At 44.8% G+C, this 20,597-nt stretch overlaps 1 protein-coding gene across 7 annotated transcripts in view; it reads right to left on the bottom strand.

Annotated features, from left to right (window-relative positions):
* Positions 1-497: 497 nt before the first annotated feature.
* Positions 498-20,597, bottom strand: part of LOC135047580 (mitochondrial glutamate carrier 1-like) — a 178,051-nt gene continuing 157,951 nt past the window's right edge. For all 7 annotated transcript variants that reach the window (XM_063955462.1, XM_063955461.1, XM_063955465.1 and 4 more), the window contains 5 exons: positions 5,912-6,030; positions 5,492-5,696; positions 3,633-3,787; positions 3,382-3,457; positions 498-2,694 (listed from right to left, as the gene is read on the bottom strand). In XM_063955462.1, coding sequence (XP_063811532.1) covers positions 2,532-2,694; positions 3,382-3,457; positions 3,633-3,787; positions 5,492-5,696; positions 5,912-6,030 — 718 coding nt within the window. In that variant the 3' untranslated portion in view covers positions 498-2,531. The remainder of the gene's footprint in view (positions 2,695-3,381; positions 3,458-3,632; positions 3,788-5,491; positions 5,697-5,911; positions 6,031-20,597) is intronic.

Below are 20,597 nucleotides of genomic sequence, written 5' to 3'. Positions count from 1 at the left end.
AGCACATTTGTACCTGTGAATTTATTGAGAGACAAAGGGCGGTATCCTATTAGCCGTGACCCGTTTTTCATGAATTTTCACAATTTTATTTTTTTACAGGTGATCCTATTAGATCACCCACAAAAAAAAAAAAAAAAAAAACCCTTCTCCCGAAAACACACAGGTTCAGTTAAACCTGTGTGTTTTCATGAGAAACAACTCAGTTTTTGCTTGTTTCCAGGGATTTGGTTCCACAAAGCAAAAACCTCAATAAGCTGCAGCTCGCGCAGGCTTGTCAGGGCTAATAGGATAGCCCCAGGGGAGACCTTTAGCCGCTGTAATTTACCACGGCCAAAAAGGATAACGCCCAATGTCTAATGTTTCTAGCAGCGATGATGAGGTACATATCAATACTTTATCATATCCATACTGTTATTTCAAGAGGCTTGTAATAAATAAAATAAAAGTTTTTAGGCATCAATGACCAATCTCGCTTTTTTCGAGAAAAGAGCAAACACTTTGTGAAAAGAACATTTTATTTTTATCCCTCATATGTGCTAGTGGTTTCCTTGTCTTGTCCACTGATTTCTTGATCTTTTAAAGCACTAATCCCAAACCGATAACCATAATCTTGGTATTTAACACTTCTCCTTGGTGTGTTGTTTTTCAGGCTATTCTTAATTTTTTATTCTGTATACATGGGAGAGCAAAGAGGTTTTGTACCACCCCTCTGAGCATCCCTCCCACCCCCTCTGCCTTCGCATGACATGCTGAGAGCATAAGCCATAGGGCGACTGTCAGCCAAACAGTATGTTTTGTATCTGCTTTGTACACTGGGAAAGCATCTTATTGCCCCCACCTCCATCTGCAATCACATGACATGCTGTGAGCAGTCACCTTGTGGCAGCCATATTTTATTGCCCTCCAGAATGGGAATGAAAACAAGATAATATGCACACTTAAAAGGGTACTTATCCTGCAATCAAAAAAACCAAAACCCTGTGGGATTATTGCTTTAAAAGCCATATATACACATGAAGAAAAAAATAAATCTTACGACATTCACAAAAGCACACAGTTTCTCTAGAGACTGTATATTGCCCTATAGTAACCAGAATACCACACACAAACATATGCACACAAGATCAGGAATCTGTAAATAGCAAACCACGGCGTTCGGTATAACTTTTCAGCACTTCTTGGCAAGGTCAGCAGTTTTTTTTAGATTTGTTCCTAGCCAATAACAGACCATGTTAAATACACTGACCAGAATTACCTACTGTGTGGAATCAATAGGTTCACCAAGTCATAAACCCCAATTTGGGTCTCAACACATTGTATTTACTGTACACCAATTCATTTGTTTACATGGGCAGCACTGAAGTGCCTCTGCAATAAGGTGCTTGAGACTTAAGGCTGTTCCCTTGATAGCCTTGCAGTTTGAAAGCTTGGTGTGCACAAATAGTATGTTTATAAATGAACAGAATAGACTGATAAAAAACAAAACAAAAACACAACACCTTTGAAAAGCCAAAGCAAAAATAAAAAAACAAAAACCACACACTGATATTCAAGTATACAACCCCCCAGCTACTCTTTTAGTAACCCTACTGTGAGTAAACATCTTCAATTTAGTTAAACTGCTGTGAATAAGTGGCTTCAGTCGCTGGATTTAAATCTAGTAGCCAAAAGTGTCAGAGTTGCGACTGCTTTGCTAAATGCAGCTTAGTAAACTCACTCCTTAGAGCTTTTAAATAGAGTGCTTTGACTATGAATGTTTAACCAAAGTTAGGAATGCAGGACCTATCGAGTCCCACCCATAGGAAAGAACTTCCACTAGCATGTAACAACGATTCTGTGTTCAAGTAAAGGGAGCAGAGGATACGCCCGACACATACAAATATGTCCGATCTTAACCATAATACTTTTACTATAGCTGCACAGAAGACTATTCAAGTTTTGGCACCAGAAGTTATAACAATCAAATATTTAATACTAAAAATAGAATTGGCCCCTATGACCCTTATAACATTCTCTCCCTGACTGCAAACCTATGTTCAGTGTGAAAATTCACCCAAACAAGTCCTGTAACATACCGAAGCTTTCATTTTGCAAGAATAGCAAAAATATCCAAAGTGAGACCATTCCAGCAAGTCTATCGATATCTTGCTAATAACATTTACAGGTGGGGGGGGAAGGGGGTTACGGGTGGGGGTGGAGACTCATTATCCACCACTACAACGGATATCTTCTATCAACATACATGAATGACCCTGATTCCTAAATAAAACAGGGAATGATTAGAAAACGTACAACTCCCTCATTAAATTATGTGTATGTCCTGACACTGCAACAAACAAGTGCTATTTTTCTGCATCAACGTATGGATGAAAGTGCTGAAAATAGAAGGGAACTGAAACCCTTTACACCCTTATTCAAATCAGTGTTAAGATACACCTCCTAGTTCATAAAAAACCAAGTTCAAAACAAAGTGAAAACACAATTTGTGGTCGCCCATTTTCCGTGCAGTGTAGTTCTGTGGAATGCTTCACCTATCCAGCTGTTAAACGGTTCAACTGGGCAAACTCGAGAATGGTTTCTCCCACACCAAGGAAGTACACAACTTGGGCTATGCCAAAAAGTGGAGCAATGACTAATGCTCGACATCCTGATCCCTTCAGAAATGCAGACGGGCCCTCTTTTATCCAAATTTTCCTGGAAAGAGAAATCAAAATTAAATTAAGATAGTGTCATGTAGACAATTCAAATGTACTGTTAAGAAGACTGCATTTGTGATGGTACATAACATACACTACCTAGCAATGTATGTTTGTTTGTATAGGCAGTGTTTTCCCCTCGCTATATAACTTAAGTAGTCTGCCTAGCAAAATTTCCCAGCTGTCCGGCCTTGTGATTCATCCAATAGTCGCACAGCAGTGAGAGTAACTTCAGAGTACTTCCGCTATTTGCTTGGAGCTGCCCTCCTCCATCTTGATCCTGGCCCGCCTTATCGCAACTATGCCTTCCGTTAGGAGGATGCCAGAGACCATGTTGCTGTATACAGGATTGTAGACCCAGGCTGAGACACACTGGAAACTGTTGCGACATGTCCGTTTGCCACCACTCCCTCATTACCTCTCGCAAACGGTGCCTAACTATCAATCACTCTGCAAAGAAAGCCTCTCTGCTACCAACCCCACAAGACCATAGCGGCACATGCAGAGTTGGCCGATAACATTTTTTTTTTAAATTGGGTTTGCGCACAACTCTGAGGCAGGCCTGCAAAAGCTGTGGTTTCCAAAGCAGGAAGCAATAAGGTAAATCTGTTCCACCTCATAACACCAATAGGGGATTAGAGAAACCAGTTCTCCATAAATAATAATAATAATAAAAATTAATTACCTGGCACAATCTATAATTCCACTGTAAGTCTCTTCATTTGCGCCTTTGTGCAGTGATTGAAGACGTGTCTTTATTACTGAAAAAGAACATTTACCAAGTGAAAAGACGCCATATTACAGTGGCAGCATTGTAGCAGATCAAGCTAAGCTTTGTGTATAAATATACATGTACACAAACACAGGGTATTTGAGTTTTTCCCAATACTAAAAATAGAAAATGCATAGCTAACGCATGTCTGAGAGAAGCCTTACCATCACAGGGATTGACAGCCACAGCTGCGGCAGAGCCAGCAATGCAACCTGCAATGAACGAATGGAAGAACGGAGCCCTCTCATCTGGAGAAGACTGCCCCAGTTTGTTGAGGTTGGAAAACAATGGGAAGTAGATAACGGAGAATGGAACATCCCTGTTAAAAGATAGCATGATCAAAAACCACACATAAAACAATTTATTCGGTAACCATGTCCTTTTTGGGGGCAATTAACATGCAGAATACATAAAATGCCTAGGGGCAATCTGTGCAGAGCTGGCAATGCATCATTTTTATATGGCACTAGGATTTGTGTAGCGGTAGCCTGATTGCTGCATCTTTTACTAAAGAATATTTTTTTTTTTACTGTATGTAAACCTGAGAATAAACGCATACAGGCTATTAAGCTGACACACAGGTGGGGGCAGAGGGGACACCACTTTCCATGGTACAGGTTGAGTATCCCTTATCCAAAATGCTTGGGACCAGAGGAATTTTGGATATGGGATTTTTCTGTATTTTGGAATAATTGCATACCATTATGAGATATTATGGTGATGGGACCTAAATCTAAGCACAGAATGCATTTATGTCACATATACACCTTATCCACACAGCCTGAAGGTCATTTTAGCCAATATTTTTTATAACTTTGTGCATTAAACAAAGTGTTTGTACATTCACACAATTCATTTAGGTTTCATATACACCTTATGCACACAGCCTGAAGGTCATTTAATACAATATTTTTAATAACTTTGAGTATTAAACAAAGTTTGTGTACATTGAGCCATCAAAAAACAAAAGTTTCACTATCTCAGTCTCACTCAAAAAAGTCCGTATTTCGGAATATTCCGTATTTCGGAATATTTGGATATGGGATACTCAACCTGTATTTGGGAATTCTTTATATATTGTTGGGGCGTGACTTAAAAGACATAGGGGGTAATTCCAAGTTGATCGCAGCAGGAATTTTGTTAGCAGTTGGGCAAAACCATGTGCACTGCAGGGGAGGCAGATATAACGTGTGCAGAAAGTGTTAGATTTGGGTGGGTTATTTTATTTCTGTGCAGGGTAAATACTGGCTGCTTCATTTTTACAGATATAACATGTGCAGTGAGAGTTAGATTTGGGTGTGGTGTGTTCAAACTGAAATCTAAATTGCAGTGTAAAAATAAAGCAGCCAGTATTTACCCTGCACAGAAATATAACCCACCCAAATCTAACTCTCTCTCTGCACATTTTATATCTGCCTCCCCTGCAGTGCACATGGTTTTGCCCATTAGTTAACAAATTTGCTGCTGCGATCAGATCTGAATTAGGCCCAATGTTTGTTGCAGAACAGCTAGCATTGTATGTCTCTCATTCCTGTTTGCTACGGCATTCTGAATAATGAATAATCTCTACTGCTTAACATCCTTAACAAGTGTTCTTTTTATTACATACATTTGGTCTTAGTGGTATTTTACAGATTGATTATGTAAGTATGCAAGGTTTGGGATAACTTGCAAGGCCACAAACAAATGAAAAAAAGTTTTAGTGCATAAGAAAATACCATAGAGTGGTGCCAGTATTAGATAGTAAGATATCTTGTTACCAGGCATAGGGATATATTTACTAAAGTGTGGGTTTACAAAAGTGGGAGCTGATGTCCATAGCAACCAGATTTGAGCTTATATTCTAGAAGGTGCCAGATAAATAAGTAGAATCTGAATGGTTGCCATGGACAACATCTCCACTTTTGTGGACCCGCACATTAGTAAATATACCCCATAGACTGTAGCTTTGAATTTAGGGACCTTTTCTAATTGTGTATTTTGCAGTAGAGCCCAGCTGCACATACTCATCTAAAAGACATACCTCAGTAAAGTTGCCCCCAATCCTTTGTAAAGTCCTTTAACCCCTTCTGTGCAAAGGAGTCCATAAGCTATCTGCATAGCGGACATTTTCGGAGCTACCAGTGCTGGCCCAACGTTATACGCCCTAGTGATTAGGGGAATGGTATTTAAATGCTTTGCTCCATGCGTGAGGCTTTGTATCCCTGCTGCAGTCTTCTGACAAGATGCTGAAGAACAAACCATAACACAATAAAAAAGTATCATTGATAGCCAATATGACCACACATTTCTTCTCATACTTCAAAAGGACTTACCAGAAAAAAAAAAAAACACAACACCATAGCAAACTGCAAAAAGGATACTTCGAAGAATGGTTCACACTTACTGATACTAATCATTGCAATTCATTCATGAGTTATGAAAAGGTTCAAAAGACAGATACCTAGTCTCCCAGCATCCTGTAGCTGAATCTTCAGCATTTCCATTGGGGTGGTTATAATAACCTGACATGTCCCAGCTCCACATCCTGCCAACATTTCTTGTAATAGGGTCAGTTTCTTGCTAAAAGAAAGGAAAACATAAAATACATTTTAATTAATCATTTTTATGCCCTCACATCTGCATTACTCTGTTCTCAAAGGCATCGGATAAAGCAAAAAGATCCCAGACAACGCTATTTTTAAACCTCAGAACATGAACATAAAGACATTTAGCAGATGGAGGATCGAGTCCAATTTCCCGCAGTGGTAAAATGCTACAGTACTAGGTCATCTGATATGTGGCTGCCATAACATACCTTAGTATGTAGGTCATGAACAGCCTGTGTGCAATCTTCATGTGAGACAGAGTTTGATATCAGCTCATATTAAAATGGAAATTTCCATTTCCTAGAAACAGGTGTTACATGTCAATCATGTCTTTATTCTGCTTGGCCAGAGAAACAAACCATGCTACATCATTATATGCAGCAAGAAGTTACTGCACTATAACGCCATTCAATGAAAAAGTGGACATTGCCTTTACAGCTTGAAAGCTAATAGTGATAAAACGCATTCATGAAAATCACCAGGAAACTGATAAAAATGATATTACAAAGCTTGTGTGTTTATCTGACAATAGAATGCATGTACAAAAGACTTAAGGCAACATTTTCAATAGGAAATGGAACCCACACATAAAGCTGTAGTTTATTTTATTGGCAGCAGTGCTTTCCATTTTTGTTAGTGTGAAGGAGAATACCTGCTCCTGCACACGTGTCCCTGTGAGGAAGTCATCTTACCCGAAGGGTTCCCACGTGAGCATTCAGGAAACCCTTCTGACATATGGATACATGATATCAGTGCGGGCACAATCACATGCGGAGGATGATGGGAGTACTGGACTGGATTTTATGAAGACTGGAGCTGATGTTCCACCCACTCTCTCAGACAGTAACTCATGAAAATGAGCTACAGATGTGTCCTTTTACACCTTTGCTGCAGTCATGCTAAATAGCCCTTCAAATCATGCCATGACGTGGCGGGACTCTGTAGCGCAGAGCTTCTTTTTGTGTTTTTCCGGCGAAAATGCATCTTAGTCACAAGCAATAGGATGCACAAGCAGATTCTGCTTATTAAAATTATATGCAGCATGTCTGTAGTCTGTGTGCAGTTGCAGCTGTATCTGCATCCAAATTGCCACGTTACAGCGATTGCCAGGAAAAAATACTGTAGCATAGCATTTTGTATGCAAATAAAGTCGCAGTCACACAGAATATAGGCATGCTGCATATAATTTTAATCGGCAGAAGCAGGTCATGCGATAGATATAGCATTACCTTGCGACTAAGACGAACATTCGTTGGGGGGGGACGCTCTGCACCACAGAGTCACTCATGCACACTCCAAAACATTGCCCTCTCTAGCACAGGCTTTGACTGGTTTATCTCTTACCTCACTAACTGCTCCTTCTCTGTGTGCCTCTGGCACCACCTCACACCCATCCATCATTCCTGTTGGGGTCCCTCAGGGTTCTGTCCTCTGCACCCTTCTGTTCTCCCTGTACACCTTTTCCCTGGGTGCGCTCATTAACTCCTTTGGCCTTCAATACCACCTCTATGCTGATGACACACAACTCTACCTCTCCTGATCTGTCCCCCTATGTCCTCTCTCAGGTTTCCAGTTACCTCTCCACCATCTCCTCCTAGATGGCTGAGCGCTCTCTGAAGCTCAACATGGACAAAACTGAACTTATCATCTTTCCCCCAGCCAGAGTAACACCCCCTACCAATATCTCTATCACTGTTGACAACACCATCATCTCCCCCGTTCCCCAAGTCCACTGCTTGGGCATCACTCTTGACTCCTCCTCCCTCTCCTTTGCACCCCACATCCAATCTCTGGCACAATCCTGTCCGTTCCAGCTACACAACATTGCTCGCATCAGGCCATTTCTCTCCCTGAGTGCAACTAAACTTATCATCCACTCACTGGCCATCTCACGTCTCAACTACTGCAACGTTCTCACTGGCCTCACATGCTACCCTCCAATCTGTCCTCAACTCGCCAGCTAGGCTTATCTTCCTCTGCAGCCGCTCCACATCGGCCACTCCCCTTTGACAAAATCTGCACTGGATCCAATTCCCCTACAGAATCCTCTTCAAACTCCTCACCCTCACACAAAAGGCCATGTCTAATTCCACTGCTCTGTACATCTCAAAACTCCTCTCCCTTCATACTCCCTCCCGCCCCCTACAGTCGGCCAATGACCGTCGCCTCTCATCTACCCTGGTCACTGCGTCCCATGCTCGAGTTTAAGATTTTGTCCGTGCTGCACCCCTTCAGTGGCACGCGCTCCCCCCGCTCCATTAGACTCTCCCCGACCTTGAAAAGCTTCAAAACGGGCACTGGAAACCCACCTATTCATCAAAGTGTACCCTTCCGATGCATAACCTAGTCCTGAGACTGCTCCTCCATCCCCCTGCCTCATGCCTTGACCATCTCTACTTTGCATACACCCTGCCATCTGGCTACCTCCCGCCTGCTTGCACCTTATGTCATCTGTCGGTCGCCCCTTTCTACTAGATTGTTAGCTCGTCAGAGCAGGGCCCCTCTTTCCTCTTGTTGTCAAAACCCTTTTCTCCACACATTTCACTCACAGCCCTCTCCTACTCAGCAACCATCTTTACCTGCTTTTTCTCCTGCTGGTAAAGACTCATCTCTATCTATGGCTGCCAGCTCCTAGTAGTGCGCTGATCACTCACTCGCTACTTACATCTAAGCTGTATTATGTTTTGAGAATTGTGCTGCTCTTTGTTGCCTGCACTCTATTTTTGTTATTTATTTACTGTAATGTAAAGTTTTATCTCCCTGTACTGGCCTTTGTATCGTGCTGCAAAACACTTGTGGTGCCTTATAAATAAAATGTGGTAGTAATAAAAATAAATAAACAACAACAAATAGGTGTAACATGACTTGTAGCGCACAGAGCAAAGATAACACATCTGTAGTATATCTGCATTTCCTTCTATACCACTCACCCTAATTTCCACTACAAATATTGGGAATATTGTAGATTGCTATGATAAGGACTTTAACATATGACATTTGGAATGTAGGATGGAAAGACAAAACATGGGAGGGACCATTATAAAAAGGATTAAGGCTGAGGTGGGATCCAGAGCAAATGCTGCCAAACTGATAGAGGGAATTGCTTTGCTGCAATATATGGAACCGCAGAGCTACTGCTGCTATCTGGGCATGAAATTGCTAGGATAATGCAATCTCAAAGGGATCGCTATATGGATATGTAAATTATATATGAATACTGAGCTACACTGAACTGTAATGGAACCTGGGATACATATACGCACACATCTCTAAAGCAGTCAATGAGTTTAGAGTAATGGAAACTAGCTATTGTATGTGTCAGATTGTGCTCTAATATTATAGGTTAATGAAAAAACACTACACCTTAAATAAGCCCCCTATCGGAATGCATTTTTGTGTTTTGTTATCTTAGCAGCTGATTCTATTTGTACTGTATGTAATGTACCATGTATACAATAATAAGTCCACATGTAAAGGCCCGTACACACTGGCCGATACATCGGCCATTCTCTTGAACGGCCGATATATCGCGGGTACGTCGGCCAGTGTGTACGGCCGATACGTCTGTGAACTCCGTCGTTCACAGACGTATCGCGTCGTCCCCGCAGCACAGCCGACTGCCAATATATCTACCGATATATTGGCGCATCGCTGTGTGTGTGTACGTACACATGCTGCGGCGGCCAGCGGTGATCGATAGCTGAACTGGGCGGGCGTGTGTACACGCTCGCCCAGTTCATGACGTCAGTCCCCGACGAATCAGGCAGTGTGTATGCTCAACACACTGCCCGATCCGTCCATAGATATATCTGCCGATCAATTGATCAGCAGATATATCTTCCAGTGTGTACCCACCTTAACACATCGGCTATGGTGTGCCTATTACTAGCACATAATAGGGGACGGCAACCCCAAACACGCAATATAGGGAGGCCAAACCCAGGCCACTCTTTCAATACTGGGATGGAGTTAATGGTGGCACTGGCAGGCAGCAATAGGACTCAGTGGCTGCACTCCATCCTCATCTCAAACCCCCCCCCCCCCCCCCCCCCTTCTTCATCTCTCTCAATCTTCCACATTTCCCCCAGAGTACCAGCCACTGCTTGTGTGCTCCTCTCTCTGCGGCAGGTTCCCCACCAAGCAGCAGACAGTTCTCTTCTGCTTGGCATTAAGCGTGGTGCTGGCCCGGCGCAGACTTGTGGGTGAGGCCAGTGTCAGGCTTGCGCAGCGTGACCTCTGACATCAAGTCACACTGTGCACAGCTGGGGATGGGGGCAGAATCTGATCCTCATGCTGCAAGTGCTCAGCGCTGCCTGGCATTTAAAAATAAAATCAAACATTTTTTACTACTCCCAAAATCCTGGGATTGGAAGCTCCAATCCCAGTATTCAAATTCCCAACGATTTTGGCCCAAAATCACGAGATCCCGCCGATTCTGATCCCGGGATTGGCCACCCTAACGCAGAACAGTTTTAAGTGGCACATCAAAGAGTATAAATTTACCAGCTAGTACCAATACCGTAAAATCCAGCTTTACATTATGAATTTAATATTTTAAAATTAAGAGCAATTTGCTTTTGTTCAATTAAAGATAGCAAACAATACCAATACGTCCAAAACTAACCAGATTCCCTATAATCTGAGTTAGTGTACTGGTCAGTCTGGCTGACACCAACTCATTCGGGGTCATTCTGACCCGATCGCACGCTGCAGTTTTTCGCTGTGCTACGATCGCCTCCGCCTGATTGACAGGCAGAGGCGGTTGATGGGCGGGAGGGGGCGAAACCGCAGCGTTTGGCCGCCGTTTCGTGGGCCAATCTCCCATGCTCTGTTCTTGGCACAGTAACAGCTAGTAAATCAGTCTGTTTCAGTAACGTGTGCGGCATCTTCTGATATACAGGTAGCTTGATCACTGCTGTGTAACCAAGCTATGCTTTGTTGTGATTGGAACTAGACAATTAAGAAACAGATCTGGATGTATGTGCCCAATACTCTTGGGGGCTCATTTATCATTGTGAGGATTAAAAAAAAAAAAAAAAAAAAAAAATTGCACATTAACATGAAATATCCCTGAAACGTGTCAGGCTATTACCGCATGGATTTCATGAAAATCTCTTTCCACAGTTCCCATCTTCATAATGGGAACTGTGGTCTTAGATGTTTTAAGCTCCAAAAGTAAAATACTTCCGGATCTTGCTGCACAAAGTCAACGACATGTTCAGATGGCGTTCGTATATAATTTACGGGTTTCACAAGGTTTAGCAACTGACTGGGTAAGGGGCTGTCTGGAGGGCTTTTGATGTGCGCAGAGTACATTTAGTTTGCGCAGGGTTGGGCTGGGCTGTGCACCATCAGATATTCTGAAATGTATGAAGCAATCTGCTGCATAGTACTGAAACATTATAGTAAGATATGGACAGAAAACAAATAAAATATAATATACTGAAACATAACAGATAATCTACACTACAGTATGTACAGAAACATGGTAGCAAGTCAGCTGTCGTAGAGCTACAAGCAGTGAAGAGCTTAATGAATGCTGCAAGTACTCAAGGGGTTAACGTCTGCAGGTCTCTCCCTGAAGTTGCACTTGCCTGGCTGCATGTGCATTGATTGGTCAGATGAAAGGGATGGGGGGGAATGGTCTTTAATTTGAGAAAGAATATCCCCATCTCATAATGCAGCTAATCGCCGGAACAGCCTTTTTCTGCACCTGCTGTCCCGGCACCCTCACCTTCATACAGTCAACCAGTACTGCAGAACACCGCAATGCGATCTGGAGCGATGTTATCGGGAAGATATGGCAATTTATTAATAAATTGAGCCCCTGAACTGTTGACAATGCAAAGCAATAGGTTGCTGACCTATTGGTGACTATGGTACATAGGGCCTAATTCAAATCTGATCGCAGCAGCAAAATTTGTTAGCTAATGGGCAAAACCATGTGCAGTGCAGGTGGGGCAGATATAACATGTGCAGAGAGAGTTAGATTTGGGTGGGGTGCGTTCAAATTGAAATCTAAATTGCAGTGTAAAAATAAAGCAACCAGTATTTACCCTGCACAGAAACAAAATAACCCACCCAAATCTAAATCTATCTGCACATGCTAAATCTGCCTCCCCTGTACTGTACATGGTTTTGTCCATTAGCTAACAAATATGCTGCGATCAGATCTGAATTAGGCCCATAGTGCGACAGTCACCAAACACTAAAAAGCAGGATCCACTTTTTTTTGGGACACACTGGACCGTGTCTTTGCGAGTGATTAATATATCATTCTACCTGTTGAACTGCACTGTATTTTGCACATTATAAAAAAAATAAAAAATAAGAATTTACTCACCGGTAATTCTATTTCTCGTAGTCCGTAGTGGATGCTGGGGACTCCGTAAGGACCATGGGGAATAGACGGGCTCCGCAGGAGACTGGGCACTCTAAAGAAAGATTCAGTACTATCTGGTGTGCACTGGCTCCTCCCTCTATGCCCCTCCTCCAGACCTCAGTTAAGGAAACTGTGCCCGGAAGAGCTGACATTACAAGGAAAGGATTTTGGAATCCAGGGTAAGACTCATACCAGCCACACCAATCACACTGTACAACTTGTGATAAACTTATCCAGTTAACAGTATGAACAACAACTGAGCATCACTCAACCGATGCTACATAACCATAACCCTTTGTTAAGCAATAACTATATACACGTATTGCAGAAAGTCCGCACTTGGGACAGGCGCCCAGCATCCACTACGGACTACGAGAAATAGAATTACCGGTGAGTAAATTCTTATTTTCTCTAACGTCCTAGTGGATGCTGGGGACTCCGTAAGGACCATGGGGATTATACCAAAGCTCCCAAACGGGCGGGAGAGTGTGGATGACTCTGCAGAACCGAATGGGCAAACACCAGGTCCTCCTCAGCCAGGGTATCAAACTTGTAGAATTTTGCAAATGTGTTTGAACCCGACCAAGTAGCAGCTCGGCAAAGCTGTAATGCCGAGACCCCTCGGGCAGCCGCCCAAGAAGAGCCCACCTTCCTTGTGGAATGGGCTTTCACTGATTTTGGATGCGGCAATCCAGCCGCAGAATGAGCCTGCTGAATCGTGTTACAGATCCAGCGAGCAATGGTTTGCTTTGAAGCAGGAGCACCCAGCTTGTTGGATGCATACAGGATAAACAGCGAGTCAGTTTTCCTGACTCCAGCCGTCCTGGCAACATAGATCTTCAAAGTCCTGACTACATCAAGCAACTTGGAATCCTCCAAGTCACGAGTAGCCGCAGGCACCACAATGGGTTGGTTCAAATTAAAAGATGACACTACCTTTGGCAGAAACTGCGGACGAGTCCGCAATTCTGCCCTATCCATATGGAAAACCAGATAGGGGCTTTTACATGACAAAGCCGCCAATTCTGACACACGCCTAGCTGAGGCTAAGGCCAACAGCATGACCACTTTCCACGTGAGATACTTTAGCTCCACTGTCTTAAGTGGCTCAAACCAGTGGGATTTCAGGAAACCCAAGACCACGTTAAGATCCCAAGGTGCCACTGGTGGCACAAAAGGAGGCTGAATATGCAGCACTCCCTTAACAAACGTCTGAACCTCAGGCAGTGAAGCCAGTTCTTTTTGAAAGAAAATGGATAGGGCCGAAATCTGGACCTTTATGGACCCTAATTTTAGGCCCATAGTCACACCTGACTGTAGGAAGTGCAGGAACCGACCCAGCTGGAATTCCTCTGTAGGGGCCTTCCTGGCCTCACACCAAGCAACATATTTTCGCCATATACGGTGATAATGTTTTGCTGTCACGTCCTTCCTAGCCTTTATCAGCGTAGAGACTTTAACAGCCTTTAACAGCAGAGAGTTGTGGTAAATGGAGTGCATTCACAGGAGGGAAATGTTACCAATGGAGTACCTTAGGGATCTGTACTTGGACCAGTGCTTTTTAATAATCTTTATTGGTGACATTGCAAATGGCATTAAAGGGAAAGTATGCCTTTTTGCAGATGACACAAAGGTATGCAACAGGGTAGACACACCAGGTGGGGTAAAACAAATGATTGAGGATCTAGGTAGACTAGAGGAATGGTCAAGAGTCTGGCAATTACAGTTTAATGCCAAAAAATGCAAAATCATGCACTTGGGTCTCAAAAATCCTAAAGCTAAATACAATATTAATGGCACTATACTGGAAACTGCTGAGGAGGAAAGGGATCTAGGAATCACTATTTCAGATGACTTAAAGGCAGGTAAGCAATGTAACAAGGCAATGAGGTAGGCTAGTCAGATGCTTGGCTGCATTGGGAGAGGAATCAGCAGCAGAAAGAAAGAAGTAATAATGCCACTGTATAGGTCATTGGTACGGCCTCATCTAGAATACTGTATTCAGTTCTGGAGGCCATATCTTCAAAAGGATATTAATACATTAGAAACTGTACAAAAGGAGGGCAACTAAAATGGTGCATGGCCTACAATCACAAAACATACCCAGAAAGACTAAGAAATCTCAATATGTATAGTTTGGAGCAGAGTAGGGAAATGGGGGACATGATAGAAACTTTCAAATATATCAAGGGTTTTAACAAAGTCCAGGAGGGAAACATTCTCCAAATGAAGAGAAGCAATAGGACACGAGGACATGCACTGAGACTGGAGGGGGGGAGGTTCAGGGGAAATTTGCGAAAAATTATTTCACAGAAAGGGTAGTGGACAAGTGGAATAGCCTCCCATCAGAGGTGGTAGAGGCTAAGACAGTAGAGCAATTTAAACATGCATGGGATAGACATAAGGATATCCTTACAAAGAAATAAGGATCAAATAAGGTTAGAGATAAAAATTCCCCGTGAGATACTTTAGCTCCACTGTCTTAAGTGGCTCAAACCAGTGGGATTTCAGGAAACCCAAGACCACGTTAAGACACACATATTATATTATATATATATATATATATATATATATATATATATATATATAATCTATCTATCTATCTCTTACCCGGGATTCAAAATCCTTCCTTATTGTGTCAGCTCTTCCGGGCACAGTATCCTAACTGAGGTCTAGAGGAGGGTCTTAGTGGGAGGAGCCAGTGCACACCAGGTAGTCCTAAAGCTTTCTTTAGTTGTGCCCAGTCTCCGGCGGAGCCGCTTATTCCTTATTGCGCCCGTTTGGGAGCTTTGGTATAGTACCCATGGTCCTTACAGAGTCCCAGCATCCACTTAGGACGTCAGAGAAAATAAGATTTTACTCACCGGTAAATCTATTTCTCGTAGTCCGTAGTGGATGCTGGGCGCCCATCCCAAGTGCGGATTGTCTGCAATACTTGTTTATAGTTATTGCTTAACTAAAGGGTTATTGTTGAGCCATCTGTTGAGAGGCTCAGTTGTTATCATGCTGTTAACTGGGTATTGTATCACGAGTTATACGGTGTGATTGGTGTGGCTGGTATGAGTCTTACCCGGGATTCAAAATCCTTCCTTATTGTGTCAGCTCTTCCGGGCACAGTATCCTAACTGAAGTCTGGAGGAGGGTCTTGGTGGGAGGAGCCAGTGCACACCAGTAGTCTAAAAGCTTTCTTTATTAGTTGTGCCCAGTCTCCTGCGGAGCCGCTAATCCCCATGGTCCTTACGGAGTCCCCAGCATCCACTTAGGACGTTAGAGAAAAAAAAAAAAAAGGGGCAGACTAGATGGGCCAAGTGGTTCTTATCTGCCGACAAATTCTATGTTTCTATGTAGGAATAACTGCATCCGGAATGCCCTTTTCTGCTAGGATCCGGCGTTCAACCGCCATGCCGTCAAACGCAGCCGCGGTAAGTCTTGGAACAGACAGGGCCCATGTTGCAACAGGTCCTGTCTGAGAGGCAGAGGCCATGGGTCCTCTGTGAGCATTTCTTGCAGTTCCGGGTACCAAGTCCTTCTTGACCAATCCGGAACAATGAGTATAGTTCTCACTCCTCTTTTTCTTACGATTCTCAGTACCCTGGGTATGAGAGGAAGAGGAGGAAACACATAGACCGACTGGAATACCCACGGTGTCACCAGTGCGTCCACAGCTATCGCCTGAGGGTCCCTTGACCTGGCGCAATACCTCTTTAATTTTTTGTTGAGGCAGGACGCCATCATGTCCACCTGTGGCAGTTCCCATCGATTTACAATCTGCGTGAAGACTTCTTGATGAAGTCCCCACTCTCCCGGGTGGAGGTCGTGTCTGCTGAGGAAGTCTGCTTCCCAGTTGTCCACTCCCGGAATGAACACTGCTGACAGTGCTTGCACGTGATTCTCCGCCCAACGAAGAATTCTTCCACCATTGCCACCCTGTCGGTTTACATGAGCGACTGCCGTGATGTTGTCTGACTGAATCAGCACTGGTTGGTCTCGAAACAGAGGCTCCGCTTGACTCAGGGCGTTGTATATGGCCCGTAGCTCCAGGATATTTATGTGCAGACAAGTCTCCTGACTTGACCACAGCCCTTGGAAGTTTCTTCCTTGAGTGACTGCCCCCCACCCTCGGAGGCTTGCATCCGTGGTCACCAGGACCCAGTCCTGTATGCCGAATCTGCGGCCCTCAAGGAGGTGAGCACCTTGTAGCCACCACAGAAGAGACACCCTGGCCCTGGGGGACAGGGTGATCATCCGATGCATCTGAAGATGCGATCCGGACCACTTGTCCAGCAGATCCCACTGAAAGATCCTCGCATGGAACCTGCCGAAGGGAATGGCTTCGTATGACGCCACCATCTTTCCCAGGACTCGTGTGCAGTGATGCACCGACACCTGTTTTGGCTTTAGGAGGTCTCTGACCAGAGTCACGAGCTCCTGAGCCTTCTCCTCCGGGAGAAACACCTTCTTCTGGTCTGTGTCCAGAATCATGCCCAGGAAAGGCTGACGCGTCGCAGGAATCAGCTGCGACTTTGGAATGTTCAGAATCCAGCCGTGCTGATGCAACACTTCCTGAGAGTGTGCTACGCTGATCAGCAACTGTTCCCTGGACCTCGCCTTTATGAGGAGATCGTCCAAGTATGGGATAATTGTAACCCCTTCCTTCCGAAGGAGCACCATCATTTCCGCCATCACCTTGGTAAAAACTCTCGGTGCCGTGGACAGGCCAAACGGCAACGTCTGGAATTGGTAATGACTGTCCCGTACCACAAACCTGAGGTACTCCTGATGAGGCGGATAAATGGGGACATGCAAGTAAGCATCCTTGATGTCCAGAGACACCATAAAATCTCCCTCTTCCAGGCTTGCAATGACCGCTCTGAGCGATTCCATTTTGAACTTGAATTTCTTTAGATAAATGTTCAGGGATTTTAAATTTAAAATGGGTCTGACCGAACCGTCCGGTTTCGGTACCACAAATATAGTGGAATAGTAGCCCCTTCCCCGTTGAAGGGGGGGAACCTCTACCACCACCTGCTGGAGAAAAAGTTTGTGAATTGCCGTCAACATTATCTCCCTTTCCATGGGGGAAGTTGGTAAGGTCGATTTTAGGTAACGGTGAGGGGGCGTCACCTCGAATTCCAGCTTGTAGACACAATTTGTATAGCCCAAGGATCCACCTGTGAGCGAACCCACTGGTGGCTGAAATGTCGGAGACGCGCCCCCACGGCTCCTGGCTCCGCCTGTGGAGCCCCAGCGTCATGCGATGGATTTAGTGGAAGCCAGGGAAGACTTTTGTTCCTGGGAACTAGCTGCATGGTGCAGCTTTTTTCCTCTACCCCTGCCTCCGGCAAGAACGGACGCACCTCTGACCTTCTTGCTCTTCTGAGAACGAAAGGACTGCATTTGGTAATACGGCGCTTTCTTAGGCTGTGGAGGGACATAAGGCAAGAAATTTGACTTCCCAGCCGTAGCTGTGTAAACTAGGTCCGAGAGACCGTCTATCCGTCCCTGCAGCTACCGCACTACACATCCAGGCCGAAGCAATTGCTGGCCTCAGCAGTGTGCCAGAATGTGTATAAACAGACTTCAGGATAGCTTCCTGCTTTCTATCCGCAGGATCCTTTAGGGCGGCCGTATCCTGAGACGGCAGGGCCACCTTCTTAGACAAGCGTGTCAACGCCTTGTCTACCCTAGGGAAGGATTCCCAGCGTAACCTGTCCGTTGGCGGGAAAGGATACGCCATAAGTAATCTCTTGGAAATTATCACCTTCCTGTCAGGGGAATCCCACGCTTTTTCACATAATTCATTTAATTCATGTGAAGGGGGAAAAGTCACTTCATGCTTTTTCTCCCCATACATATAAATCCTCTGGTCAGGGACAGGATTTTCCTCAGAAATGTGTAATACATCCTTCATTGCTACAATCATGTAGCGGATGGCTTTAGTCATTTTAGGCTGCAACTTTGCCTCATCGTCATCGACACTGGAGTCAGCTTCCGTGTCGACATCTGTGTCAACTATATGGGATAGTGTGCGCTTTTGAGACCCTGACGGCCTCTGCGCTGTAGGATCAGGCATGGGTTGAGACCCTGACTGTCCCAAGGTTACAGTTTTATCCAATCTGTTATGCAAGGAGTTTACATTATCATTTAACACCTTCCACATATCCATCCAATCAGGTGTCGGCACAGTCGGCGGCGACACCACACTCAGCTGCACTTGTTCTGCCTCCACGTATCCTTCCTCGTCAAACATGTCGACACAGGCGTACAGACACAGCACACACACAGGGAATGCTCTGACTGAGGACAGAACCCCACAAAGGCTTTTGGGGAGACAGAGAGAGAGTATGCCAGCACACACCCCAGCGCTATATAACCCAGGGATTACACTGTACCTTAGTGTTTACCCCGTAGCTGCTGTTAAATATATCTCTGCGCCTAAATTTATGTGCCCCCCCTCTCTTTTTTACCCTCTATTGCATCTGTATACTGCAGGGGAGAGCATGGGGAGCGTCCTTCCAGCGGAGCGGTGAAGAGAAAATGGCGCTGGTGTGCTGAGGAAGAAGGCCCCGCCCCCTCAGCGGCGGGCTTCTGTCCCGCTTTAATGTGTAAAAAATGGCGGGGGCTCTGGCATATATACAGTCCCAGACTGTATATATGTCTATTTTTGCCAAAAAGGTAATTAATTGCTGCCCAGGGCGCCCCCCCCCCCCCCCCTGCGCCCTGCACCCTACAGTGACCGGAGTGTGCGGTGTGCTGTGGGAGCAATGGTGCACAGCTGCAGTGCTGTGCGCTACCTTAAGTGAAGACAGGAGTCTTCAGCCGCCGATTTCGATGTCTTCATGCTTCTGCTGCTTCTGTTCTTCTGGCTCTGCGAGGGGGACGGCGGCGCGGCTCCGGGAACAGACGATCAAGGTTAGGTACCTGTGTTCGATCCCTCTGCAGCTAATGGTGTCCAGTAGCCTAAGAAGCGCTACCTAGCTGCCGTGAGTAGGTTTGCTTCTCTCCCCTCAGTCCCTCGTAGCAGAGAGTCTGTTGCCAGCAGAAGCTCTCTGAAAATAAAAAACCTGACAAAATACTTTCTTTTCTAGCAAGCTCAGGAGAGCCCACTAGGAGCACCCAGCTCTGGCCGGGCACAGATTCTAACTGAGGTCTGGAGGAGGGGCATAGAGGGAGGAGCCAGTGCACACCAGATAGTACCTAATCTTTCTTTTAGAGTGCCCAGTCTCCTGCGGAGCCCGTCTATTCCCCATGGTCCTTACGGAGTCCCCAGCATCCACTAGGACGTTAGAGAAATAGGGATTTTTGTTTACTTACCGTAAAATCTCTTTCTCTGATTCCATCTGGGGGACGCTGCGCACTTACTAATGGGTTAGAGTGTGTGGGAAGGGAGTTTGGCACAGAACCTATAGAAATCAACTCCTCCCCCCTCTAACCCCTCCCATCTACATCCTGTTCAGGAATTACCTCAGTTAACGTTTAGCAAAGCCGAAAGAGGCAGAACAGACCATAACCAATAAACTAGATAAAAAGACGGGAGGGATCGCAGCGTCCCCCAGATGGAATCAGAGAAAGAGATTTTACGGTAAGTAAACAAAAATCCCTATTTCTCTTTCATCCATCTGGGGGACGCTGCGCACTTACTAATGGGATTTCCCAAAGCAAGCTAATTAGAGGAGGGAGAACCAGACGGCATAGCTGTCTGTAAAATTTGACGCCCATAGAGGCAGTCTCCAAACCAAAAGTATGAAAATGGTAAAACTTTGTGAAAATATGCACAGACGACCAGGTCGTCACTCTGCACAACTGCTCAACAGATACACCTCTGCGAACAGTCCAGGAGGCTCCAACAGCCCTAGTTCAATGAGCTCTCAGAGGTCCAGGAACAGGAACAGTATAAGGTACATAGGCCTGCCGAATAGCAGAGGTCATCGAACAAGCCACTGTGTTCTTAGAGGCCGGTCAGCCACATCTGGATGCAATCAATCAAAATCAAAATATCTGTACGGCGAATAGACGCCATACGAGACAATAAATGTGTAAGGTCTTAACAACTTCCAATAATGCCAAATGACTATCCTCTCCGGAAGAATTTGGAACAAACGCCGGAAGTACAATGTCCCGATTCAGGTGGAAAACCGACACAATCTTTGGCAAAAAAA

This window comes from Pseudophryne corroboree, chromosome 2, assembly GCF_028390025.1.
Source record: "Pseudophryne corroboree isolate aPseCor3 chromosome 2, aPseCor3.hap2, whole genome shotgun sequence".
NCBI lineage: Eukaryota > Metazoa > Chordata > Amphibia > Anura > Myobatrachidae > Pseudophryne > Pseudophryne corroboree.
This window is presented reverse-complemented; position numbering and strand designations above follow the sequence as displayed.